Source organism: Calonectris borealis, chromosome 3 (genome assembly GCF_964195595.1).
Source record: "Calonectris borealis chromosome 3, bCalBor7.hap1.2, whole genome shotgun sequence".
Lineage (NCBI taxonomy): Eukaryota > Metazoa > Chordata > Aves > Procellariiformes > Procellariidae > Calonectris > Calonectris borealis.
Genome location: NC_134314.1, coordinates 57,907,454 through 57,932,338, shown reverse-complemented (window position 1 = coordinate 57,932,338; position 24,885 = coordinate 57,907,454). Strand labels below are relative to the sequence as shown.

Genomic DNA, 24,885 nt, shown 5'->3' with positions numbered 1-24,885 from the left:
CGAGCCCCCCCACACACCTGGTTTTTATACTGAGCCTGATGTCACATGGTATAGAATACCCCATTGGCCAGCTGGGGTATTCCCCCCTCCCGGTGCAAGCATCACCCAGCAACAGCCAAAGCATCAATGGGCCATTCACACTGAATCCAAAACACAGCACACCCCCCAAGCTACTGGGAAGAAAGTTAACCCTGTCCCAGCTGGAACCAGGACACATACTATGTATGAATAACCATAAGATACAGTATAATTTGCTGATAAGGATGAGCATGGAAGAGATGAACAGTGGCAGAATTTGGAGTTGGGAGTTATATGATTTTGTCATATAAATCAGAAGTTATAAATGCTGTTTCGGAGGAAATCACTAGTTGGATAGGAATGAGAAGTCCTAAGATGAAATTTGAAAAATAAGATATTATTCTTCATTTAGGATTATACTGATTCCATAAAAAGCTTGACAGAACTCCCATTGATTTAATTAGGGATAAGGGAAAGTGAGATGTTTTACAGTTTAAAATAATAATTTGCGTTTAGATTGTGTTTGACCTTTATAAAACAACAGATTTCTCCTCCAATGATTCTGGATATGCCTTGTAAGGTATAGGCAAAAATGAACTGTTCAATCTGATTGTGTAAGTGGTTGACTCCCATGCTGTAAGGCAGAGACTGGTACACATATATGTGGATCATGTGTTGAAGTTGTGTTGAATGCTTACAATATTTTTAACAAGACCTATATCCTGTGAAGCAACAGAACTACCCATAACTACACATTAGAGCAATGTAACAAGCTCATCTGTAATCATGTGAAAGAAGCTATATTGTTACACAAACAAGATGAGCTTCAGAGTTCACTGTGGTAATGACATTTTCTGCTGGACACTGACAAAGTCAAAACCCAAGTGAAAATCCAGTCAAACTGCCAGATTTCAAGAAAAGATTAAGTAGTATTTTCAGTATGGAAACTCACTCATAAAAGTGGTAGAAATCTTAATAATTAAGTAGTAATCAGATAAAGGAAAGAATTTTAAAACATTTAAATATAATTTTCAGTAGAGGCTTTGTGTTCTGCGGGGACTTTTGGAATCTCAGTGATACCTAGGACCTCATATTTAACTTCATTTTTAGCAGATTCAGTCTTTTTTTTTGTTGTTCAAAAACCCTCTTCCCTTCCCCCCCTATAAAAGAAAGAAAGATGCCTGACCAACTAGTGGCCTTCTATGATGGAGTGACTACATCAGTGGACATGGGAAGGGCTACAGATGTTGTCTGTCCGGACCTCTGTAAGGCCTTTGACACGGTCCCCCACAACATCCTTTTCTCTAAACTGGAGAGGTATGGATTTGATGGGTGGACTGTCCGGTGGGTGAGGAATTGGTTGGATGGTCGCATACAGAGGGCGGTGGTCCACAACTCAATGTCCAGATGGAGATCGGTGACAAGTGGTGTCCCGCAAGGGGTCTGTATTGGGACTGGTACTGTTTAATATCTTCATCAATGACATAGACAGTGGGATCGAGTGCACGCTCAGCAAGTTTGCAGACGACACAGCAAGCTGAGTGGTGCAGTTGACATGCCTGAGAGACGGGATGCCATCCCTCTGGATGGCATCCAGAGGGACCTGGACAAGCTCAGGAAGTGGGCCCGTGTGAACCTCATGAGGTTCAACAAGGCCAAGTGCAAGGTCCTGCACCTGAGTCAGGGCAACCCCCGGTATCCATACAGGCTGGGGGATGAAGGGATTGAGAGCAGCCCTGCCGAGAAGGACTTGGGGGTACTGGTGGACAAAAAGCTGGGCGTGAGCCGACAATGTGCACTCGCAGCCCAGAAGGCCAACCATATCCTGGGCTGCATCAAATGAAGCGTGGCCAGCAGGTTGAGGGAGGTGATTCTGCCCCTCTACTCTGCTCCGGTGAGATCCCACCTGGAGTACAGCGTCCAGCTCTGGAGTCCTCAGCTCAAGAAAGACATGGACCTGTTGGAGCAGGTCCAGAGGAGGGCCACAAAAATGATCAAGGGGATAGAAGGCCTCTCCTATGAAGAAAGGCTGAGAGAGTTGGAGTTATTCAGCCTGGAGAAGAGAAGGCTTCGGGGAGACCTTATTGCAGCCTTTCAGTACTTAAAGGGGGCTTAGAAGAAAGACGGTGGCAAACTTTTTGCAGAGCCTATTGTGACGGGCCAAGGGGTAATGGTTTTCAACTAGAAGAGGGTAGATTCAGACTAGATACAAGGAAGAAAATTTTTACAATGAGGGTGGTGAAACACTGGAATAGGGAGGTAGTAGATGCCCCATCCCTGGAAACATTCAAGGTCAGGTTGGACGGGGCTCTGAGCAACCTGATCTAGTTGAAGATGTCCCTGCCCATGGCAGGGAGGTTGGACTAGATGACCTTTAAAGGTCCCTTCCAATCCTACCTATTCTATGATTCTATGAATTCTAGGGATTGTAATCTGGGCCTGTGTATACCACAGATAATGTAAGACTGTGTTTTCTTATTGATTAAATGGCTTTTCATGAGCATGTAGGGCTTGCTGTACACCTGTTTTTTCCATATAATAGAGAATTGGCACATATAAGCCTTTTATTATGACTAATTCAACTGCCTGCACAAAGAGAATTTTTATTATTACTTAGTTATTCAAAATTCCATGTTGAAATGATACCAGGAATCCTGGATGATTCTGGAATTTATCATGCTTACTGTATTGTTTACAGTATTAAGGCTTGCAAGAAACCCTAGGCTATAATACCTGAATATGAGAGGTATACAGTTCATTTTAAATACCTTTTGAAAACAAGTTCCATGAGCTTTTCTGTGAGCGCTGCTGACTGCAGGCATCTGTGTTCTGTAAAGTGAACCTTGCCTTGTGTAGTTGGTTTGCTCCTTGACCAAATTCCATCAAGAATACCAAATTCAGCAGCAGTTAAATAGTATCAGATGCTTAACCGATCTGAAAATTTAAAAAGTTAATTAGAAAGAGCAAAAGATCTACATTTCTCTTTGCTGCTACGTAGAAATAAAATATTTAAATGTTTATGATAACTGCAATATTGAAAAACAGAACAGTTGTGTGACTAAATGATTTTGGTGAGACATTTGTCTAGAAGCGTTTCTTTCTGCTAGACTTAATACCAATAGTACAGCCAAACCCGCATTCTTTAATCATTCACAGATCCACACAGCCATATACTTTGTTATGTGGTCGGGTATCATTGTACATTTGGCTTACCCACAGCTGAGTGCTGAACTTCAGATCTCTTTAACTGCTATGTTATACTCTGAGGTCCTGTAACCTACTTCTATTGTTCAGAAGAATTACAAATTTGCTTACTTGAATGGTAAGCAATTTCTGCAATTTAAAACTACGTTTTTCTTCACGTCTATACTGTGCTTCAGTGACTTAAAATTATTTTGGTTACTAGCTGTGTAACTACATACGAAACTTAAAATATATAGGTATTTCCACAGTCTGTTTTATCCAGAAAGCACAGGTGCATCCATTTGTTTTTAATGTTAATATTGCTTTTTCTGGTGGATGATTGTTTTCATTTTGAATATGTATAAATTCTATAATGTTGAAGGACAGTCATGCAGAGGCTCTGCTGTCAGCTTTCCTTTTCAAGCTTGCCCGCTCTGAAAAGCGGTGTGCATGCAGTAGAAATCAAAGGGAAAACCTAGGGAAGCTAGTTATGGTTTCGCATAGCCAATATCTCTCAGTCTATAAAGAACGCTCCCTAGAGTGCATTCATACAGACCAGGTCCTGTGTGATCAAGGTAAAATACTCAGTTCTACAGCAAGCTATAGCCTAGTGTGAATCTGTTTTTTTGTAACTCTTAACTTGGTAGTATCTTGGCCTAGGATTCTTCTTCAGTAGTTTCACAGACACTGATCTGGTATTCCTTTAATTGCAGCTATTGCCTGCTTCTAGGACGAGATTTATTCACTTTAAGGTCCTTTTCAACTCATTTTAAAAATAAAGGAAAATAAAGGAAAACTTTAGGCAAGAAGTTGGAGATAAGAGTAGAAAAGTGGAAATATATAAACAGTTCCTAACTGTATAGAAAGATTTTCAAACTGTCAGTTCACCTTCAAAGCAGATTTGTACTTACTTAGAAGCAGGTAGTCTCTCAATCAGCCAATATTGGTTGATAAAAGAACACTGAAGGCTGCCTCAGCCACTCTTTTGTACAGCCTGAAAATCTGGGTGCAGAGGAACTGATGCAAAAATTCTCAATAGTCTTTCTATTTTGGAAGATTCTGAATTTAAATTGCCAGCAGAGCACAAATCCTAGAGAAAGGGAATTCACAGCAGTAATCAAAGTAATAAATTTTTAACATACTAAACACAGAGAATTTTCTTAATTTAATGATCAGCTTTATTTCTCTGATACAAGTGTACCCATTGATCTTATAAGTTATTGGATGTGAGAAAGACCAATTTTCATAAAGGTGTGACACGAGATCTTAACCACCTCCCTTTCAAGGCCAATCTCTTAGAATCTGTGTAACTTATATTAACAAGGAATTAAGTAAACAACAGTAACATATTTTTTCTTTCAGACTGATGAATTATATGGCATCAAGGCAACTTACCTAGTATTTCAGTACAGTGAATACATCCATGAGTTGTGAGTTTTTACAGCCTGCCAAGAAAATATATGCATAATATATATTTTCAAAGCCTCGTCTAAAGCATTATTTAGGCATTTAAATATTGTTGTTCTCCCTATTCAGAAACTGAGTTTTTTGTGAATGTTAGTGACACTGTGTTGTTAGCAGGATTAAAGTGTGGCAAAATACCAAATTTTTCCTTCGATAACCAACCCCTCGTCCCTAAAAAGTATCAGTACTCCAAAATAAATTCAAAGATATTCAGTGTTGGCTTGCCTAAAAAACAGAAGGAGAAACAGTATTACTGGGAATAGACATAGACTGGGGGCAGTGGGAGGGGATCAGAGTTGGTCTACAGGCAGCTTTGCAAAAATTCCCGTCATTTAACAGAGTACATTTATAACATATATTGTTCCTGGGAAAATGTTTTTCCCCCCCCCCCTTTTTTTTTGTGTGTGGATATATGATAATATGGCAGTAATAGGCATCTGCATACTTTAAAGAGGGGAAAAAAACCCCTTCCTTTCTTTGGCTATCGTATATACATATGCCACTATCGAATTTTTTTTTTTTCCCCTTTTTTTTTCCCTGGTGGCTTATTTTGGCCGTAAGTCAATAAAACTCCTAAATATCGTGAGGTCAAAAGATCTTTTGTATGTATATTCTGAATCAGAAGAATCTTTGTTAGCCTTGCACTTGTTCACTGAAACGCCTCACACTAGTGGGTGTCAAGCAATAAGGACAGCACTCTGTTCAAGAGTGTGGCTTTCTGCAGGAAAATACCTGGAAAATTCTGATACTTTTCCTTCAGATATTCAAATTGGGACTGTTTAATTTTAAAGACAGAATGTGCTTGCTTAGCATTAGAGATATCTGAAGATTACCTATTTTATAGAATCGTAATTTCAACTGCAATGAAAAATAGCTTTATTTTAGGCCTGTGTAAGGTAAGGCTGAAAAAGGAGTATTTATTATAGTGCTCTGTGTGAATCTTCTAAATGCATTTATGTTTCTGTGGAATTATAGAAAATTGTACATACTAGTCTAAGTCACATGTTCATCAGTCTCAGCCTCAGGATCTGGAGCTAAAGAACCTGCCACAGATAGAAAAATAGTATTGGCTTGTTATTTTCAGATTTGTATAATAAATATTTTGACATGAAGTCACATTTTTTTTGTCATATAAAATACCATGGTGAATATGTTTTTTTCTACAGTACTCATTTTCTTACTTGCTGAATGGGTGCAGAAGATGATAAAAATGCATTGTATCTATTTCTATTGGCCTACAAAACTAGTAAGAGAAAGATTTGGGAAAGAGAATTTAAATAGCTTGTACTATATTGACATCAAAATCAATCAGCGTCTTGAAATTTTCCTCAAAGCAGTATGTATTAGTCAAAACCTCATCTAGCGTACTCCAGTGAAATCCAGGTGAATGAATTAAATCCTACAGGAGCTGGGAGATGAACAAACGTGATAGGCAAGTCACAACTTTGTAGGTTTAGGAAATACAGATAATAAACACCCATGTGTTATTTTCCATTGTGTTTTCATCTGCATTGAAAACACACCCTCTTATATATAATTGCATTTTAATAATGAGGTAGTATCAGCATATGAAATAATTTATTCCCTTAATTGTACTTACATTATGTATATTGTTAATTAAGAGAATGTGTGATTGTAATGATTGCAACACAATGAAAGGAACTTGTTTTCTAAAGGTAGAAGATACGAATCCCGATCATTCTTTTTCCTCAGGTTAACACGCTATTTAGATTTATCCCCTCTTTCTCCTTCTCTTTATTAAAAAGCATTATGAGTAGCAGAAGCTTTTTGAAAATGTTTGTATATAATTCTTGAAAATCGCATGCATTCTAACTTGAAGCAAGACACACTATTTAAAACTGGTTTTAAACAAATTCAGTTTCCCCTTTAGAAAACATGGCATTCTTTTACTAGTATTATGTTTTCTTCTCCATCTTCCTTGCAGAGCCAGAAACAAGGCTGTACCTCTTGCTTTCCACATATCTTTGTTTTAAATATATTGGCATAGCCCATGAACACTGTTGTCTAATGTCACTGAAACTCTTTTGGATCACTAACATTTGAATGAATGGCTGGTACATCTACTCTTACAACAACATTTATGGTGCTATTGGCTGGATGTGCTGAAGAAACCCTTGTCATGCCACATCCTGTGGCATTCAACATCCTTATGTCTTTGTCAATGGAAGAAAGCCATGTTCATAAAGTTCCTCCTCTTGAGGGGAGGGAAGAGTATGGTGAGAGAGGAGGGGAATTGAGCCTGACAGTATTTATTTCTTCCTCCAAATCTACCAGATTTGAATTCTTATGATGGAAGCATGAAAGACTATGTGGTCCTCCAGTTATTTCCTACCAAACCTTTTTCAATTAAATAAGGAGAATTGATTGAGTTAATAATTAATTAATGACCCATTTTCTATTATTTTAAGTGTGTTTTCTATTTAGTAAGTGATACACAGTTCTTTGGAAACGAACCTCTTCCTTCCAAGTGTGCATGCTGCATGTGTGTGAGGGAAAAGACTTCTGCAGTAGTGATCACTGGAGAGTGCGCACATCCTGTAAATCTTTGACCCCTGCTTAATAGTCCAAAAGTAAAAGAGGACAGAGTCTACATTAGTAGTGATGGGGATTTGCAACAGGATTACATTGGCATGCTTCCACATCATGTAGTTATACAGTTAATTCATTTTTTTAATTAGTTTATATGTTAACAGAAGTTTGTTAGGTTTATTAATTTAAAACAATTTATAATTGCTTTTATAATTGTATTTATAATAAGATAGGAACAGCAGATTCTGTGATAGGATTATGTGACTTATTTGTTGATTTTTTTTTTTTTAACTTCATTAAGGGAAATTAAAATGCTTCCAATTAAAAAATTTAAAATCTGCTTCACTTCTGAGTCCTCTAGGCTGACAAGTGATGCTCATGAAAAACATTTTTGTTTAGCTAGGGAAACTCTTTTACCATTAGCAATCACATTACGTGTGATTTGTAAGTATATTGGGTAGCTAAAGTGCTGTGGGTGCTCTTTTGAAAATCTTTTCATGTGGAAAACATCGTAAGGAATACATCGGTCCCTGAGCTTTCTTACTGGGAGAAACATGACTGCCCTGAGGTAGTAGCTTCCAGTGCCCCAGGCATCGGAGGTGTAACTCAGGGTATTGATAAATACTCTGTATCCAGAAGATCTCATATTTTTTAAAACCACTATTAGCATTGCCTTCAGTGGGACAATTAAAAGCCTTGTGCAGAGGCACGTTCTCTCTGCTCATTACTAATGCCCTTTGTTCAGTCTGCAAAGGCACCGTGCAAAGTTTTATGTGGCTGAAGCTTCCAGGTGCCCCTTGTGTTCTAACACTGACTAGATAGCTTTTGGCTTTTTTTTTTTTTTGCTAGCCATTTGCCTTTGTCTACTGGTCTGGCACACTTGATAGTAATTGCCACTCACTGTTTGGATCAGTGTTCTCACCTGAGCTCAGGTCGTTACTCAAAGCATAATCAAGAATAAATCAAATTGGTAATGTAGGTTCTGATGTTAAATGTTTTGAGGCTGTCCTCCTTGATGGTGACACTGGAATTATTTAATGAAAATTTTGCTTTGGGTTTCTCTGTTGGTATACATATTCATTGAGCATGAAGGAGGTCCTGCTAGTGTTAAGAGGTTCCAGTCCTCATTTTTTTCCACTTATGTTTTTAGTATTGATTCCTGGGAGAGAAAGAAGGACCTTACCTTTTCCCATAGCTGAGCTCTCTACAAATGTCATGCTGTATATTTTGCACTGGCTTGAATCAGGCATGCCTGTATCTATAGAAGGCAGTAACTGCAAGTCAAAAGAAAACCTTTTACTAAAGACTAGTTTAGCCCACTGTTTCGGGATCACATCACTGGAACACCTTATAGACAGCATAGAGGCAAGCATTTCAGGTCTGGTTAGCCATTCATACATGCCTGAACACATGTATTACTGAGATTGCAGTATAGGTTACTTTGGATGTGTCAGTTTCTTTTTTCCCTGTAGTGGATGGACTTCTGTTTATAGCATGAAATTTTGTCATCTTTTGCTAGGACTATGTACTGGCTGGGAGGGAGTTAATTTTCTTCATAGCAGCCCACATGGTGCTGTGGTTCGGATTTGTGACTAAAACGGTACTGATAACACAGACATGTTTTGGCTGACACTGTGCAAGCACTGCTCAGCAGCAGGGCTTTCTTTTTTTCCCCACTCCCCAGCAAGTAGGCTAAGGGTGTGCAAGAGGCTGGGAATGAACGGAGCTGGGACAGTTGACCCGAATTGACCAGAGGGATGTTCCATATCACATAACATCAGGCTCAGCAATACAAACTCTGGGGTTGGGGGGATTGGTCTTGCAGATAGCCATTGCTCGGAGACTGGCTAGGCATTGGTCTGCTTGTGGGAGGTGGGGAGTGGGTGAGCAATTCAGTGAGTGCTTAGTTGCTGGTTGGTGGCAACCCACCACAGACTGTTACAACTACTGTATCCGAGAACAGTATCGTGCATCTTTCACTGCCAGCTGAGCATTTGCAGGCATCCCTGAAGTGAGAACAGAGCATCAGGTTGGCTTTGGAAAGAACATATGTTATGAAAGTAAGGAAGAATAATCTATGGGAGTGTAGTGGGAACTGCAGAAAACTAGAATTGGGTTTACCATAATAAAGGTGATGTTTGAGAGAGGTATGATTTGAAGTTGGGGAAAAAAAGACAACTGAGAAAATGGGAGTACTGGGAACATCATATTATTTTGTGTTCTTAAAACGAACTCATAGAAAAAATATTGAGAAATATGATAGTAAGCTATCCTCATAATGGGTGTTTTTAGCAACTTGGAGAAATTCATAGGTGGTTTAATTATATTATTTTCAGGTGAAAAAATTTAGAGAGGCAACATAAAAATTAACAAGGTTTTTTTACTAGAATTATTTACTTGCTGCTTTATATCCCATGAAGGACCTTCTGTTCTGCCGTAATTAAAGAAGTCATTATGATTCCATCTACCAAAACCAAGGAGATAGTCAGTTTATATAGGGACACAAGTACTAGTTAGCATGCCTTCTTTCAGACTAGAGATTTCTACAGTGAAGTATTAGTTGTGAAATTGTAGTTGAAGGGGGAGAATCCAGGGAGCACTCTCCAAGAAAGACAGGGATAACATAGGTCAGGCAATGCAGAATTCAGAAACAAAATTACTTATTACTACCATATTTTCACAACTATGATATGTATTTTGATTTTTCTGAATTTCTTTAAAATTACTGTAGTATAAAAGACTGCCTTCAGATAACCTTCTATTTTATCTGTATTTGTTCCTGGGAATACGGTGTAGCTTATTAGTAGTTTTCACAGAATTATAGAATCGGGATTGAAAGGGAGATTGTCTTGGTTTCGGCTGGGGTAGAGTTAAAATTTCTTCCTAGTGCTGTGTTTTGGATTTAGTATGAGAAGAATGTTGATAACACACTGATGTTTTCAAATGTTGCTAAGTATCTTGTCAAGGACAACTACCCTCCAGGAAGCTACCAAGCTACTACCCTCCCAAGACTGGGAAGAGGGAACACAGCCAGGACAGCTGCCCAGCTGGCCAATGGGGTATTCCATACCATGTGACATCATACGCAGTATATGAATGGTAGACGTGATCCAGGAAGTACCGATCGCTACTTGGTTATCAGTCAGCGCGGGTGGTGAGCAATTGCATTGTGCATCACTCATTTTATATATATTTATTATTATTATTATTATTTTCTCTTTTCTGCTCTATTAAACTGTCTTTATCTCAACCCACGAGTTTTTTTCCTCACTCTCACCCTTCTGATTCTCTCCCCGCTCCGCTAAGGGCGGGGGGAGTGAGCGAGCGACTGCGTGGTATTTGGCTGCCTGCCAGGTTAAACCACGACAATTGTGTAGTCCAGCTGCTCTGCTCAAAGTGGATTCGACGAGAGAGCATTACTCAGGGCTGCGTCCAGTCTGGTTTAGAATATCTCCAAGGCTGGCGATCCTGCAACATCTCTGGGCAACTTGTTCCACTGTTTCACCACCATCACAGTATGTTAAAATGGAATTTCCTGTGTTTCAATTCATGCCCATTGCCTCTTGTCCTTTCTGATCCAATTCTTATGTTCCGCACACAATTAAATAAAAAAGAAAAACTCCACAGCCATATTCAAGCCTGCTCACAAATATGCACACTATAAAATGTGATTTTTTTAGTTTCAAACTTTAGTCTATACATTTATGATTTTGGAAGGTAAAGCAATGGAATATTACCTTTAACCAAATATCTGTACTTAAGTGACGGCATTTTTAAATGGATTTTTCCATGTAGATGAAAATTTCATTTGAATGCCCCAGCAGAGGCTGCTCATGTTAGATCTCGTATATTTTGTCATTTATCCTACCACTGTCCCTTCTACCTAATTTTATTTGCTTATGGTTTATTTTAGTTTTTTGCTCTGCCTTGTGTACCAGAGGAGATGTTATAAGCATTCTCAGCCATCAGTCTTCTCCCAAGTGGTTTTTAACTGCTGGAAACAAGTTCTTTTGCCATTTAAAGTCATCATACTTAGCAGAAGAAATGGTCCATCTTCATAATGGTTTCGGTGCTCTTTTTGTGGATTTTTCTTCTATATAATAATAAAAAAAATTATAGCTGAACTGTCATTTCTTCTGTGATTTAGAAAAGTACTGAGAACAAATCAATGTCAGGAAATAGTTAACGTACAATAAATAAAACATGAAGAGGACTGAAACTGAGCAGATCAAGTTATATTAAAAAAGCAACAGAAGAAAAAAAAGAAGAAAAAGACATATTATCATATTGACTATTTAATCCTGGGCCACAATTGTGTGAATTTGCAGGTGTTAAATTATCCAGAGAATGGCTTGCAAATTTTTGCTATTTTCAGTGGAAGCATATTGGGAATTACATAGAAGAAAGTAAGCATTGCCTAACAGACTACAAATTTCAAACAATATGTATTCTCTAGTTTATGTCAAGTCTTATGTGAATGCAAAACATAATGCTGATCAGACTTAATATGTTGTTTTTGCTACCTGTTAAATCTTTTATTGCTTTTGAACTGTGTTAAATTTGATTGTACAGAAATGCTTAAAAGCCTGTTTTCTGAAGGAAAGATGTATTTTTATCTCCCTCCGTTCCCCGCCCTTCAGACAACCTGACTCTGAGTTGCCTTACCAGCCTATTATTGTATAATTTCTTCACATTTCACATGGAATGTCTTATTAAGTCTGTGTCACTTTTGTTATTCTGTGATATAAACTCAAAATCAGGCTGAGCTGACCAGTGAATATTTTCTCTGATTGTTGAGTGCACATGGAAAATCTGTTGGGAACCATTCCCTGTTTGCTCAAGGCTGTGCCACTTGAGTGGCTAACAAGGATATGAAAGAGTGTTCCTGACCCAGTTCTGTCTGGGTATTTTTCAGACACTTCAAGTTTTGGATTTTTTTTTTTCCTTTCCATTTTAAGATCTCATAAACATGTTCACCTTTGTCTTATTCTGCATTACTGGATTCCTGACTGATGTGCTATCATTTCAATGTGTCCTTCTGCAGGTTGTTAAATGTGCTATGCTGTGAGCTCAATACCCTTTTACTCTTGGAGACTCAGTATAAGGTGTCACAAGTTTTACTAACTGCTCAGGAGGAAAATGTCACAGAAACTTCAGAAGGACCAGGGTAAGAAGTGACTGATGTAAATGTTATTTTAACTATCAAACTTTTCTCCTGAGAACAAACACATGAATACCTTGGTAGCTTTAAAAATACAAAAGCTCTCACTCAAGCTGGCTTCTAATGTGCGTAAGTTTACTTGCATGCAGGTTTGTCAACAATCTTAAATTATGGAAAGATACAATAGTCTTGTCCTTTCTCCCATATCCACCTCAAAAGTGTAAGAAATAAAAAAGCAAATACTTTTCTCATTTTTGTTTGTGTTAATCTTCAGTTATTTCTTAAAAAAAAAGTGCAAAATTTGTGGATGTAAATATGCCTTATTTTTATTTTGTATTATTCTTTTATGTTATGTATATAGTATAAAATTAGGGTATTGTTTTAATGTTTATGAATTAAAGGCATCATCATTACTTTTTTTTGTTTGGGGTTTTTTATTTATTTATTTATTTATAACTTGGTTGAGACTCCAACTTCTGTGACTTTCCATTGCTGACTTCTAAATAAAATTGCACAATACATCCTTTCAAAAGGAAAAGTGTATTTTTGGGACAGAAGTGGACAGTCATTTAGTCACAGACATTTTGTCCTTTCTCTCAGGAGTTTTGAGAACTTTCCTCTTACTGTTTGCTATATGGGACCAGGACAGAGTTTAAATCAAACAGTACGGGTGAAATTTCAGCAGATATAGATGGTTGTTATATACCATTTGAGGATGAAACCTACTATTTCCTTACTAAGGAAAAAGTTTTAAGAAACTTGGTGTATAAAAACTGGTTTTTATTCCTTTTAAAAAATTTTGTACCTTGGGCCGCACAGTGACTTCAGACAGCAGGTTGGCTGTGTGCTAAGTTATGAATAACTCTGCTTATTTGTGACAGCAGAAGTTTGCTGGTAGGCCAAATAAGGAGCAAATTTTGATGGTCCATTAACTGTCTCTGCTTTAATTATTGAGCATGTGGATGTAACAAAGCTTGCGAAGTTTTCTACTCTTGTGTCCAGTAATTGCTCAGATGTTTCCAATCAGCAGTAGGTAGGGAAGTAAGAAGTTAGGTTAATGCTTGCAGACTTCTCAAAATACTTCATGTTTCTCTTTATTTTTTTACGCCTATGTGTTGTCCAGGTTGTGTGTTAATTCCGGAATGTCTCTCAAGGTATCCTTGCTCATTAAAGTTTTCTGAATTAAACAGTCAGTAAATCAAAGTAGTTCTGATTTTTGGAGTTTTTTGGGTTTTGTTTGTTTTTTCCCCAGAGATTTTATAATTGATGGTCTATCAGTGGAGAGAAACCATGTTCTTGTAAGGATAAATCTGATTGGAGGACCACAGGAAAGGATTTTGCCTTTGAGAGTACTAGATAAGGTTAGAATCTAAAGTTTAACAGTTTCTGTTTCCATAACTCCTGCCTTCATTAACTGAACATTTTTGCTGATAATTCAGCATGTGGAAAATTGTTTAACATTAAGAAATACCAGTCCACTTTTAGCTTTATAAAGGGCTAAAATTTTTAAGAAGTGGTACACTGAAAAAATACATTGTTCCCACTATCTGGGGATTGGCATGTGCCTAGGATCTATCATGTTCAGATGAAATGTTCATATTGCTCCATTTTAATGTTGCATTTCCTACTATAAAAGTGAATGCAATTTGTCTATTTTTCACTTATCTATTTCTGTGTTTTCTTTATTTGATTTCCATTTGTTATATTTTCCTTTTATTTGATATTTTTTCCGTGCTTGGGTTTTCATCTGCAGTATCTAATACCTGGAGCTTTCATTGATATTCTAACAATACAGTATTTGTTAAGCAGCTTCTTTAAATGTTCTGCTTCTCACTGGCTGTCAGTCTCATAAAGATGAAACACAAATTACTGTCAGCACAGCAAAGACAGCTAGATCAATGTATAAAATTGAAATACAGTTTTGTGGTTTTTTTTTATTTTTATAGAAACTGCAGTTTCCTTTTTGGTTGAAAAAAAGAACTGTAAAATCAAAACTGTCAGTGGTATATAATGGAAAAAATTCTGGCTCAAATGCTTTTTGGTTTCAATATCATTTAACTTTTTTTTTTTTTTTTTTTTTAGTTATGGAGTATCTCATTGCAAATTGTGTTATCAAGCATAATTTTGGTGCATAGGCAATAATTCTGGGAACTTTACCTGTGTGTTAATTGAGCAAATGTTGTTAATTCTTCTAAATTAATTTGTTTCTGGTCCTGTTTCTAGGGCAGTGATCCATATCCTTGGCCAATGTTTTCATCGTTCCCTTTGCCAAAGTGCTATCTTGCAGAAATTCCTAGGAAAGCTGAATTCAGACAAGGTACATACAAAGCATGCAAGCAGTATAGATGTCAAACAAGCACCTCTGTTGATTTTTAAAATTTTTTTTTCCTTTCTCCCTGCCCTCCACCCCCCACCCCCCGCCCGTCCCTCAGATTATAATCTCGTAAGTACTTAAGGATTTTTTATTGTTGGCTGCATTTGTAGCTAAATAAGTTTGTTTGGTTTTGCTTGTCTGGCTTTGTGCAACTGTCAATCTGCAAAGCTCTGTTTAGTAATCTAATTCTTATGCAAACTTCAAGATTAACCTTTTGGCTCGTCTCAGGTGGGTGACTCATGAGATGTATTTGTATCACCTCTCTAGTAAGTGAAGCAAGACAGTATGGTTAAACTACAAATTTTTTGTACACTATTTTCATGATTCAGATCCCTGTGTTTACACAGCTTGGTGATGTGTGAAATAGACAGCGTTTAGGATAGTTGGTTTCCACACTGAACATCAATTTGGCATGTGGGCAGACTGAAGAATCCTTTGAAGAACTATCTAGGCAAAGCAGTTTAATTCATACAGAGAAACCGTTTGAAGGTTTTAATTTGCATAGACAATGCAAAAGAATCTGATGAATGGTTTATAGTAAATAAATAATTCTTTGTATTTGTTCATGTTTACTGTATCCTTGAGATGTACTTATTAGAAATTATTTGTGAATTTCCTTAGCAGATACAGATTTTCAAAAGTGATAGAAATTCTACATTAACTGTAGAATACAAAATAGTCTGTTTATAAATATCTAGGGGGAAAAAAAAAAAAAGGTGATTCCCTTCTCTGACAAGAGGAAAGGCTGTGTAGTTAGAAAAGAAGGGAATTTTCTATATCTTAACTTTGGTAATACTGTTCTGGGCTTCCCAAGGCAATTTTCATAAGACAACAATCAAATTACCATAAAGTGGGTGCTCAGTTGTTTTAAATATGTCTTCAAGGAGACGGGAAGTATTGCTCTTGGGTTGGAAAAGCATATTTTATTGTATCCCACAGAACCTCTCTGTTCTCTTATTCAGAGCAATTCGGTTGCTCAACATTAACAAGTGGGATAATGGACTGGAGATTGTAGTTGTCACTTTTGTGGGTGACAACCAGCTAGGAAAGCTAGAGTAAAACTTTTTGACTAACAGTAAATTTGCAGAAATGAAGTTTCAAAGGTTTGCAAATGTGTTTGATGAAGTATTGAAATATTTTTATTTCAAATGGCATTTTTGATATTAAAGGTAACTGAAGTAAAAGACTATATAACTGAAAAAGGAACAGAACATTTAGTTTCATAGTCAAAATATTTTGTGTTTGCTGTTTGGAAAAAAAAAGGAAAACAAAACATTGAAAGTGTTCAATTTCAGTTCTCATTTAAAAAAAAAAAAGATTCTTCCACCAAACTGTGAATATCTGATTTGCCAGACTGAAACTTTCAGGATGTGTAAGTTATTTTGAAAGAAAGTATCAGAATAAGTAGACCAAAAATGAATGAAATTCATAAATTGCTATTTCTAGTGCTTGGGGAAAAAGAAATCAAGAGCATGAAGAGAAGATGGGGAATATCTGAACTGTATTCTTCAGCACTACAGTATGGTTAAAAATATGATTATGAGAAAGATCTGTGAGTTACAATCATACAGGACAGAAGATGATCTTTGTCAGTTGAAGGTGGTGAGTCCTTGGGTGGAGTACCTCTAGCAGGGGCACTGCAGTCTAAGGAAAACAGACACGTTTGAGGGATTCTAAGCACAGCTACAGATCATGACTTTGAAATGTGATATGCGAGTATAGATTGAAGTAATTGGAACTGGCTGATGCTGAAAAGACAAAGGTCATGCAAGTCTCTTATGCTAAAAGCAGTTATAAGGAGAGCAGATTGATTGTTTTCTATGTCCCTTGCAGAAAAAGGAATAGTTGGCTTACTTGGCAATAAAGATTTGTTACAAATTAATAAAAAAAAAAATCTAGTAGGATACATCTGGAAGTCATGAAATCATCACTGGAGGTTTTGAGAACATCTTTGATGTTGTGAATATTCAGAATTCATGTTGTATGTTACTTACACAACTTGCGCGGAGGTTTTAAAAACAATTTAGACAAATACTTGTTAAATTTTAATTCTGCTTCAGTGCAAGGAGATGGACAGGGTTCACATAGACTTCTGAATGGCGAGAGTTCTGCAGACATGCAAACACTCGTGCATCGTATGAGTGGGAACGCATGACTGCTTTGTTATACCTGTCACCAGGGATCAAAGGCCAGCACAATGTTTCTGCGATTCCATGAAGCTGTCTGTGTTCAGGTTTCGTGCTGTGGTGTTCCATTGTGTAACCTGTGCAGAATCATTCCTGTCCTCTTTTGGGTGTGTTTTTATTACGTGAATAATTAAGACTATTAGATTCTTAGCACTGTTAAAGAATGTACAGTTTCTTTGGCTGAAAAGGCTGTAACTGTAGGTTTTATTCTGTCTGTCCTGACCTCTTATTTACCTCTTCTCTTATTACCCAGGTGACACGGACACCTGAAGAGAAGCTTACCTTTTCTTTCTCCTTTGAAAATTGGTCCTGTGTCCATCACGTAATTGTGATGTCAGCTGTAAAAACATAAACTGAGTTGAGATTATTTTTTTTTTTTAATATATCTATCAAACTGATATTGGAGATGGCTGGGGGGGAAGGAAAAAAACCAAGGGTCACAGATGTGCACTCAGATATGATATTGCTGTCTCTGAACATGTTTCTCTTTTGACCCTCCCTTTAGATGGAGTTGAAGGACAAATGCAATAACAGAACCTTTGTTTCCCAGGAGTGTCTCTCAACTAATGGAAGTTGCCTTCCTGAGTGCAAGCTGAAATTACTCACTGAGTATTTTGGAACTAGTGTGGCTGTTGCTCACTGAAAAGATTATGTACTACTGAGGTCAGGGAACAGGAAGCTTCATTTCCACAGCCCTAGACCTCACGTAGCCTGTGAATGTATCTAATGTAATGGAAACCATTGATAGAACTTAAAGTAGCATATGAGGGGTGGTCACTGAAAAGGACTTATTCATACTGAGTTTTCTATGAAGAAAAACCAAGAAATAGTTTTTTTATTTTGTTCCCTCTCTAAATTCTTTTTGACAGTGGTAAATATGCAGCACTGGCACCTTTTTCGTTGTTCAATTTGGGGGGGAGAAGGGGGGAGAACTAATTATCTGTAAGAAAAAACAGAGCAGTGCTAACTCTGCAGAGTGTCTGGAACATGAGTTTCCCAGCACCAAGGCCTGAAGGCTGCACCTTAGAGAACTTTTTTTTAACAGTCTTACTATTATTCTGTGCTGATGCAGTGCTCACAAACACTAGCAACTGGATATTTTGCCTCACTGGATCAAAAATGAAGCTATCATAATTTATGCTGGTAGAATTAGTGACTACATGGGAGTAGTGGAGTAATTCCTTCATTTCATGTTGACACTTTGAGTGGGTAGACTCACCCAAAAAGTATATCTGTATTTGAGGAAAATCTGTAGTGCATCACTCTTTACAAATATCTGTCCTGGTTTTGCAGATGGTAGGCGTTTGCATGTATGGTATATGTAGCTGTAGGAAAGGATATATGGAAAAATAAACTTGCTGGGTTGTGTATTAATATGCATTAATTATTTCAGCCAGTATTTAGAGTTGGAAAACTATTGGGTAGCACTATATTAATGGTTCACTTCTGTCAAAGATAATTTACAGTGAAGCTTTAAATGATTTATGTGTTTTTTTGTTTACATGTGGAAATTAATTATGCCATTTCCACCTGTTTACACTGCAGCAAGATACCCCATTGCTTTTCTTTTGTCTTAATTGTTCAATTATTATTTCAGCAAGATAATTTGAGGAGGAACTATTAAGTGGTTTTCAAAGAGCGATATAATCCTTTGTTATTCAGGATACAACTATTAAAAGTAATGATTTTTTTACTTGTAATATTAACTACACTGTAGATTATGAAAAGTTAAACTTTTCAGAACTGTATTAAACTGTAATATTCACTTTTCTATTTGCACAGAAGATCTATTTTCCTTTTCTTCTCCTAGCTCTGCAGTTGTGACAGTTGGTGAGGAGTGTGACTGAAGAATAATGTCCATAATTACACATTCACTGCTTAGCATTTCCATATACATAGGCACCCCATCATTCATTAATCTTACTCTCTTCCTGACTCATACAGTTCAGAATTGCTGCCAAAAATCTTCTGTGATGATGTTCTTAAAGTCTTTTGATGTTTTATCTCAGCCACTGTTCTCTGAGTTCTTTGCTTTATACTCTTTTAACTTGAATGGGAACATGCTGCCATGTTTCTGTTTTGTAGTTTTGTGGGTTTTTTTTTTTTTTTAATCAGATTTCTTTTCAGCCATGGGGTTTTTTTTATATCTGCCTGTAACTAGCAGTCTCTCTTTTTTAATATTTTTTTTAACTTTCTCTGTCAAAGAACCAGCTATATTAGCTTTCCTGTTATCCCTTATAATTTCACATAAATGACTTCATCACCTGCACTTCTTTGACGTGTCCTTCTTTTTATTTTTGGCTCAATATTCATGTATGAGCCTGTTGTCTTCCACTCTTTAAGAAGTCCACTCAATTAATGAAAGATGAAAGAGAAATAAGTGGACAGGTCTATCAGAAATGTACATGGGCTTTCCTAAAATATGTATCCTTATATGGATTTCTTTTCATGTAGTAGTCAAATATAATACAGTCAGGCTATTAATTATTTCTAAATTTAGATTTTGAATAAGATACACATGAATTTACAGATCTTAGTTTCTTAGAGACAGAAAAACACTTGTATCACAAAACACAATCAGATGAGAAAGGGCTTGTTGCATTTCTGATGTTTTCTAAAATATTTATGAATTTTCTTAGGTCGTACCTGATTTAGACACAAAAGCTAGCTGAATAATTATTTGAAGAATTATAAATGGGAATTATAATTACATAGTTATATACATGGGAATTAAATTATAATTAGGGAATGAGATCAGTTTAAACTTATAGAAAGTTATGGTGTGGTGGTTCAGATTTCATACATGCAGGTAACTGTAGGTTATTTATAGTGCAGTTCCATAGCTTCATAAACTAGTAAACGTGTTTGGTTTTTTTTTGACAAGGCTACACAAAGCAACCAGTGCTAGCACAAAGGAAGGGATGGGGTGGCAAAATATAACCACATATGAAGAAGAAGGCAGGACTGCAGCAGATTAATCAAATTGACATAAGCTTCTCTTCAATCACACTGTTAGGATATGATTTCTTGTTATGGTTAAGCATATTAAAAAGCTCACTATCATCAGAAGAGAAAGGTCTTACTCATTTCCTTCCTCACTTTTTCCTTTCTTTCTATTGCTGTTTTTTTTTTTCTTCCTCTGTTCCCTCACCTTCTGTCCTTCATCTCCTTCAGCAGTTCTGACATTTCTTCCAGAAAAAAAAATAATTCAAGTCATTAATCTAGGATAACTAGTGAACCCACTTAGTGACATACCAGAAAAGAGAAGAAAGAAGAGTAGGACTTCTCTCTTTTGGCATTGGCATGTGTTTAGAACACCTCTAGTGATAGTGTGAAAACCCACCCTCAGTAACAAGCAATATGCATAGCACAGGACTATGTGGGAGTTGAAGTTCCAGCTACGTGGTAATACTGCTGGGCGAGTTACAGTTGCCTACTAACTTGTGAAAGTGAGCTGGCATTTTTTTGGTATCATGAGGTTTTTGGAAACAATTTTCATTCAACCCCCCCAAGGTTCTCTTCTTTTGTACTGTGATGACCTGTTGGAGGAAGTGATAGTCCCTGTTTAATGACAGGCTGTTAAGAGAAGTGAATGGTTAGCTGGAAGAAAATAGATATTGTGAGTTGCCACAATATGATACCAGTTACAGTATGTAATGGATATATTAAATACATGGTTATGCTGTAGTATTTTGGTTGCTTGGATTTTATGCTTGTTTCTCTGTCATTTGAGTTTGAACATTCCTGTGAGCTCTCTGAGGATCGTAAGTCTTGTATCGTCCTTGACCGGGGAAAAAAAATCCATTGGTTATACCAAAACAAGCTCTTGTTTTCAGTAGGTTCCTTGCCTGTCTCTATTCTGATGACAGAAATGGAAATTTGACTTGGCAGTCGTGATAAGTAGGTAGTTCTTACTTTACTGAGAGTATTTACTCTTGGATTTTGTCTCTTCTCTAGACTTTTTGCAGACTTGCATACACATACCTGCATTAGTTATATTTGGTACATATTTGAAGTTGCTTAAGTTCCTTTTTTGTTAAAGACTGTCTTCCCAGAGGAACCTTAAGGCAAATACAGTGGTTCATGGTCTTTAGCAAAATTTCAGAAAAGACTGTAATACCGTAGTCTTTATTTCCTTATGCTATTATTGGAGCATAAATTAACATTGTAAGAGGTTGCATGTTTAAACAGTACAATTTTGGATGCATTGACGCTGCTAGATACTAGCATGCGCACATTTCAGTGTTGTGGTTTAACCACATTTAATTCGTTTAACTACGAATAAAATTAACTATCCCAGCCAAACCCAGCACATTCAGCAATCACAAAATAAAGATTTACTTTTGTAAAACCTGCAGGAGAGGAAGAATATTAGAGAGAGAAACTGTGCAAAGGAAAATAGGGGTCAAATCAAGAAGCCAGGAGGAGACAGCGGAGATGGATGGGCCATGATCTTGAAGTCCTACTTTCTTGAAATTATTGGGGCATTTTTTTTAGTAGTTTTATTTCCTTCAGAGGAATCAAAATTTCACCCTGGTCTCTGTTTGGAAAGTTGGCTGATTAAATCTCAGCTTGTAGTCTCTGATCCTCATCTGCCAAACTGAATTACTACAATCCTTTAGGAAGTAAAATAGCTATTTGACTTGTAGAGGAGTGTGGCTTTGCAGTTCTAAGATTTTCTTCAACCTTCACCTGTTATAGAAATAGCAGAAAAGGGCAGAGAAAGAACTAGAAATCCTACTGATAATACTATAAGAGTAAATACGTCTTCACATTAAATTTTCATACTCACATAAGCTGTTCTAAGCATCAGTGCATGTTATTTGGAAAAATACTAGCTGAGGATTTAGTTATTGGAGGATGACAAAGGAATTTCATATTAATTACTTTGGAACAATTATTAATTATAATAATTAAGTTACTATAATCAGCTTTTTTTTAAATACTATGTATCATATAATAAATTCCAGTGACAGGGATACAGTTTACTGATTATAAATCATTAAGGTTTTAGACCAGCTTAAAATAAATTATATGTGGTATCGTAATTCTGTTGAAAATATTCTAATCATCTTAAAAGAATAAGATAATTTGAAACTAGTATTATGTTTGTGGAAACAATTCAGTTTTACTGGAAAAATGAATACTGAAATATTTTAAAGAAGTAAAAATAACAGCAAGTATTCTAAAAACAGATGTAGACTGGCTAAAACAGTTGTTGAATCTTTAATCAGAAGTCTCTTTTCGTGACAGAATTCATTTCTATACTGTTTTTTTTCTCCAAAACGTAGAAACAGAACAAAGGAGAGTTTGAAAGGTATGAAGAACCTTCATCACCTTAGTGAATAGTTAGTAATAGTAGTAATATAGGCTACGATCCTTTCGTAATGATGGGAACTGATGGTCCCATAGCAAAGGGATTGCGTGCAGCTGGAGTGAATGCATGTGCATTTACCTTATTGCAGATACCACTTTTATTTTTCCCCTGAAGTTGACCAGAAAATATTTCATAGCATCATCAAGTACTCTGGAAACCAAGTTGCCTGAGGAGAGACACTCTAATTGATTGTTTCCATTTTGTAGGGTCAGGATTTTCTGTTAGAAAACTGAGTTTGATCAGTTTTATCTTACATAAAATTACTTTATAAAATGACTTGGCATTTGAACTTGAAATTTGTTCTGCCTTCAGAAAAATAGAATTTGAACAGTCAGCCCTTCCCAGTATGTTAAGCATTTTTTAACAAATCTTACATATGGGAAGAAATTATTTCCTTTTTGATTTGCCAAAGTATATGTATGCATTGTTTTAATTGCTGCCTTGCATATATTATTCAGTGTGCTATGTCATCATGCGTCATGGTAGCTTGCTAATATTCATTGTTCAGTGTGAATTCCAAGACATACATTTTGGTTGCAGAAGATGATTGAATTAAAGAAAATATTCTTAAGGCTTTAAGAACAGAGATCATATTGTTGAAAGCCAACTTAACATTTTCATGTATGATTACACATACTGGTTCTACATTTGTTGCTATGGTTCTGTTTTCAAACCTCTGTGAGACTCAGCTAGTTGTGAAATTTACTACCTCAGCCTGTGATATTTTATTTTAGAAAATTGGTAAAGTATGTGTAATTTCCTCTAACTTAGTAGAAAATAGAGGGGGAAAAAAATCACTTTAGCCAAGAGAGAAGAGAACATACTTACTGTCCTTTTGTCATTGCATCAATGGCAATTTTAATTTTGAAGGCTTGTCTCCCTATTGTAAAGAGGGAATGTGTCTTTAATAACAAGGTAAAAGTAACAGTAAGGAGCAATCTTTGAAATTCTTTCTTTGCATTTAAAAGGAATCTCTCATAAAGATTTTTTGTAAACTGTTCAGCAAATTTGTTTTATAAGCAAGCTGAACATATAATGAAAAAAGTTATCCGATACATTTGTGCCTCATATATAACAATTGTACCAAAAGACTGTGTTTTAATAGTGCTCAGGTAAAAAGTCAAGCATTCAGAAGTTAGAAAATGCCTGAATTACATTGTTGCAGCCTCTGACAGCACCAATAAAGAGCCTGTGACCCTGGGCTGAAGCATGTTGGGTGCACCTAGATTCTTCAGAAAATTTAAAATTCTCAATTTAAAATTCTAAGTTTCTCTAAATATTAATGCAAAACTTGCAAGGTGACATTTCAGCGACAGCAAAAGTATACTTTTAGTGTAACCTTTTGTCCCAATTTTAAGTCCTTGTGCTAAAGTTGGGAAATGCTGGAGATTATCAGCAAAGCTATTATAAGAATTCTCAATAGGGGCAGCCTGACATAGTAGAAGCATCTGAAGGAAACCTGCTCACAGAAAGAAGCAGAAATTTTCTGTGGAACACTGTTGTGTTGCTGTCTTATCACGCTTCACTTCATGTTCTACAAAATAGTGCTGCCACCTCACAGTTTTATGATTAAACCAATGATATTTGGTGGAGGATCTTTGCCTATCTTTCCTATTTTAGATTGTCAGAGTGGTGAAATTACATGGAAATACCAAACTACTTTCTTTAAAATGTCTTTCCAATTCTTATCATTTCAGGACAGGGGAGTAATAACTTTAGGAGAGTTATAAAATGTGCCTCAGTAATGTCTTAAATGGTCAAAACCCAGTAGTAAGTAGAATTAATATTTCTGTTCTGTTCTGTTCTGTAAAGCAGAATGTCATCAGCTTTAGGACTACTTCTCCAGTTGCATTGTCATAGGATAAGGGATATTTATTTCGTCTTTTCTTCCTAAGGTATGAGGTCTGCCAAAAATACAATGGCAATGACAGGGCTCTCAGCTGTGTCTAACTTTCCTGTTCTTTGTTGAAATGATTTCTAGTTTCTGAATGCATCTACTTGTCTCTGTGGTACTCCGTAACTAATAGCTTCTTACTACTTACGTAATAAGTTTAAAAGAAAGAAAAAAGAAAAAAAAGAAAGAAAAAAGAAAAAAAAGAAAGAAAAAAAATGAGCCAAGATTATCATCACAGAAAAACACTATTTTTCATTTCTTCTAGATAAAGATCTTGACAAGCTCTTATCACTCTTAAAAAGTCCAGAGAAGCAAACTGGGTGGACAGAAATTTGTAGAAAACAGTTCTGCAAAGTCATGAAAGCCAGACCGGATATCATCAGTGGAACAAGTGAGTATGACTTACTGAGTTAAACAAAGCAAACAAACAGAAGGCCACTAGGAAGCAACCGTTCTTTAAAGTTTCATTGAGGATTACATTATCTATGCAAATAGTCAATAATTTTGTGTTGATTATAAAAACTATTTCAATGGGATTTTCCTGAGAAAACAAGGCTTATGCCTCATGTCCTATTTTTCTCTTTTTATGGCCATCATCCCTCTGTGTTGACTGTTTTCAGTGAAATTTGACACAGAAAGAGGGCTCAAATATAAGTCTGTGTTTCAGATCTCTAAAGG

The 24,885-nt window shown here is 36.4% G+C and overlaps 1 protein-coding gene across 1 annotated transcript in view; it reads left to right on the top strand.

The window, feature by feature from the left end:
* The window catches only part of TBC1D32 (TBC1 domain family member 32), a 98,194-nt gene that overhangs the window by 43,335 nt on the left and 29,974 nt on the right, over positions 1-24,885 (top strand). Inside the window, exons 24-27 of the mRNA XM_075145744.1 lie at positions 12,260-12,382; positions 13,629-13,737; positions 14,600-14,693; positions 24,473-24,598. Of these exons, the coding sequence (XP_075001845.1) occupies positions 12,260-12,382; positions 13,629-13,737; positions 14,600-14,693; positions 24,473-24,598 (452 nt within the window). The remainder of the gene's footprint in view (positions 1-12,259; positions 12,383-13,628; positions 13,738-14,599; positions 14,694-24,472; positions 24,599-24,885) is intronic.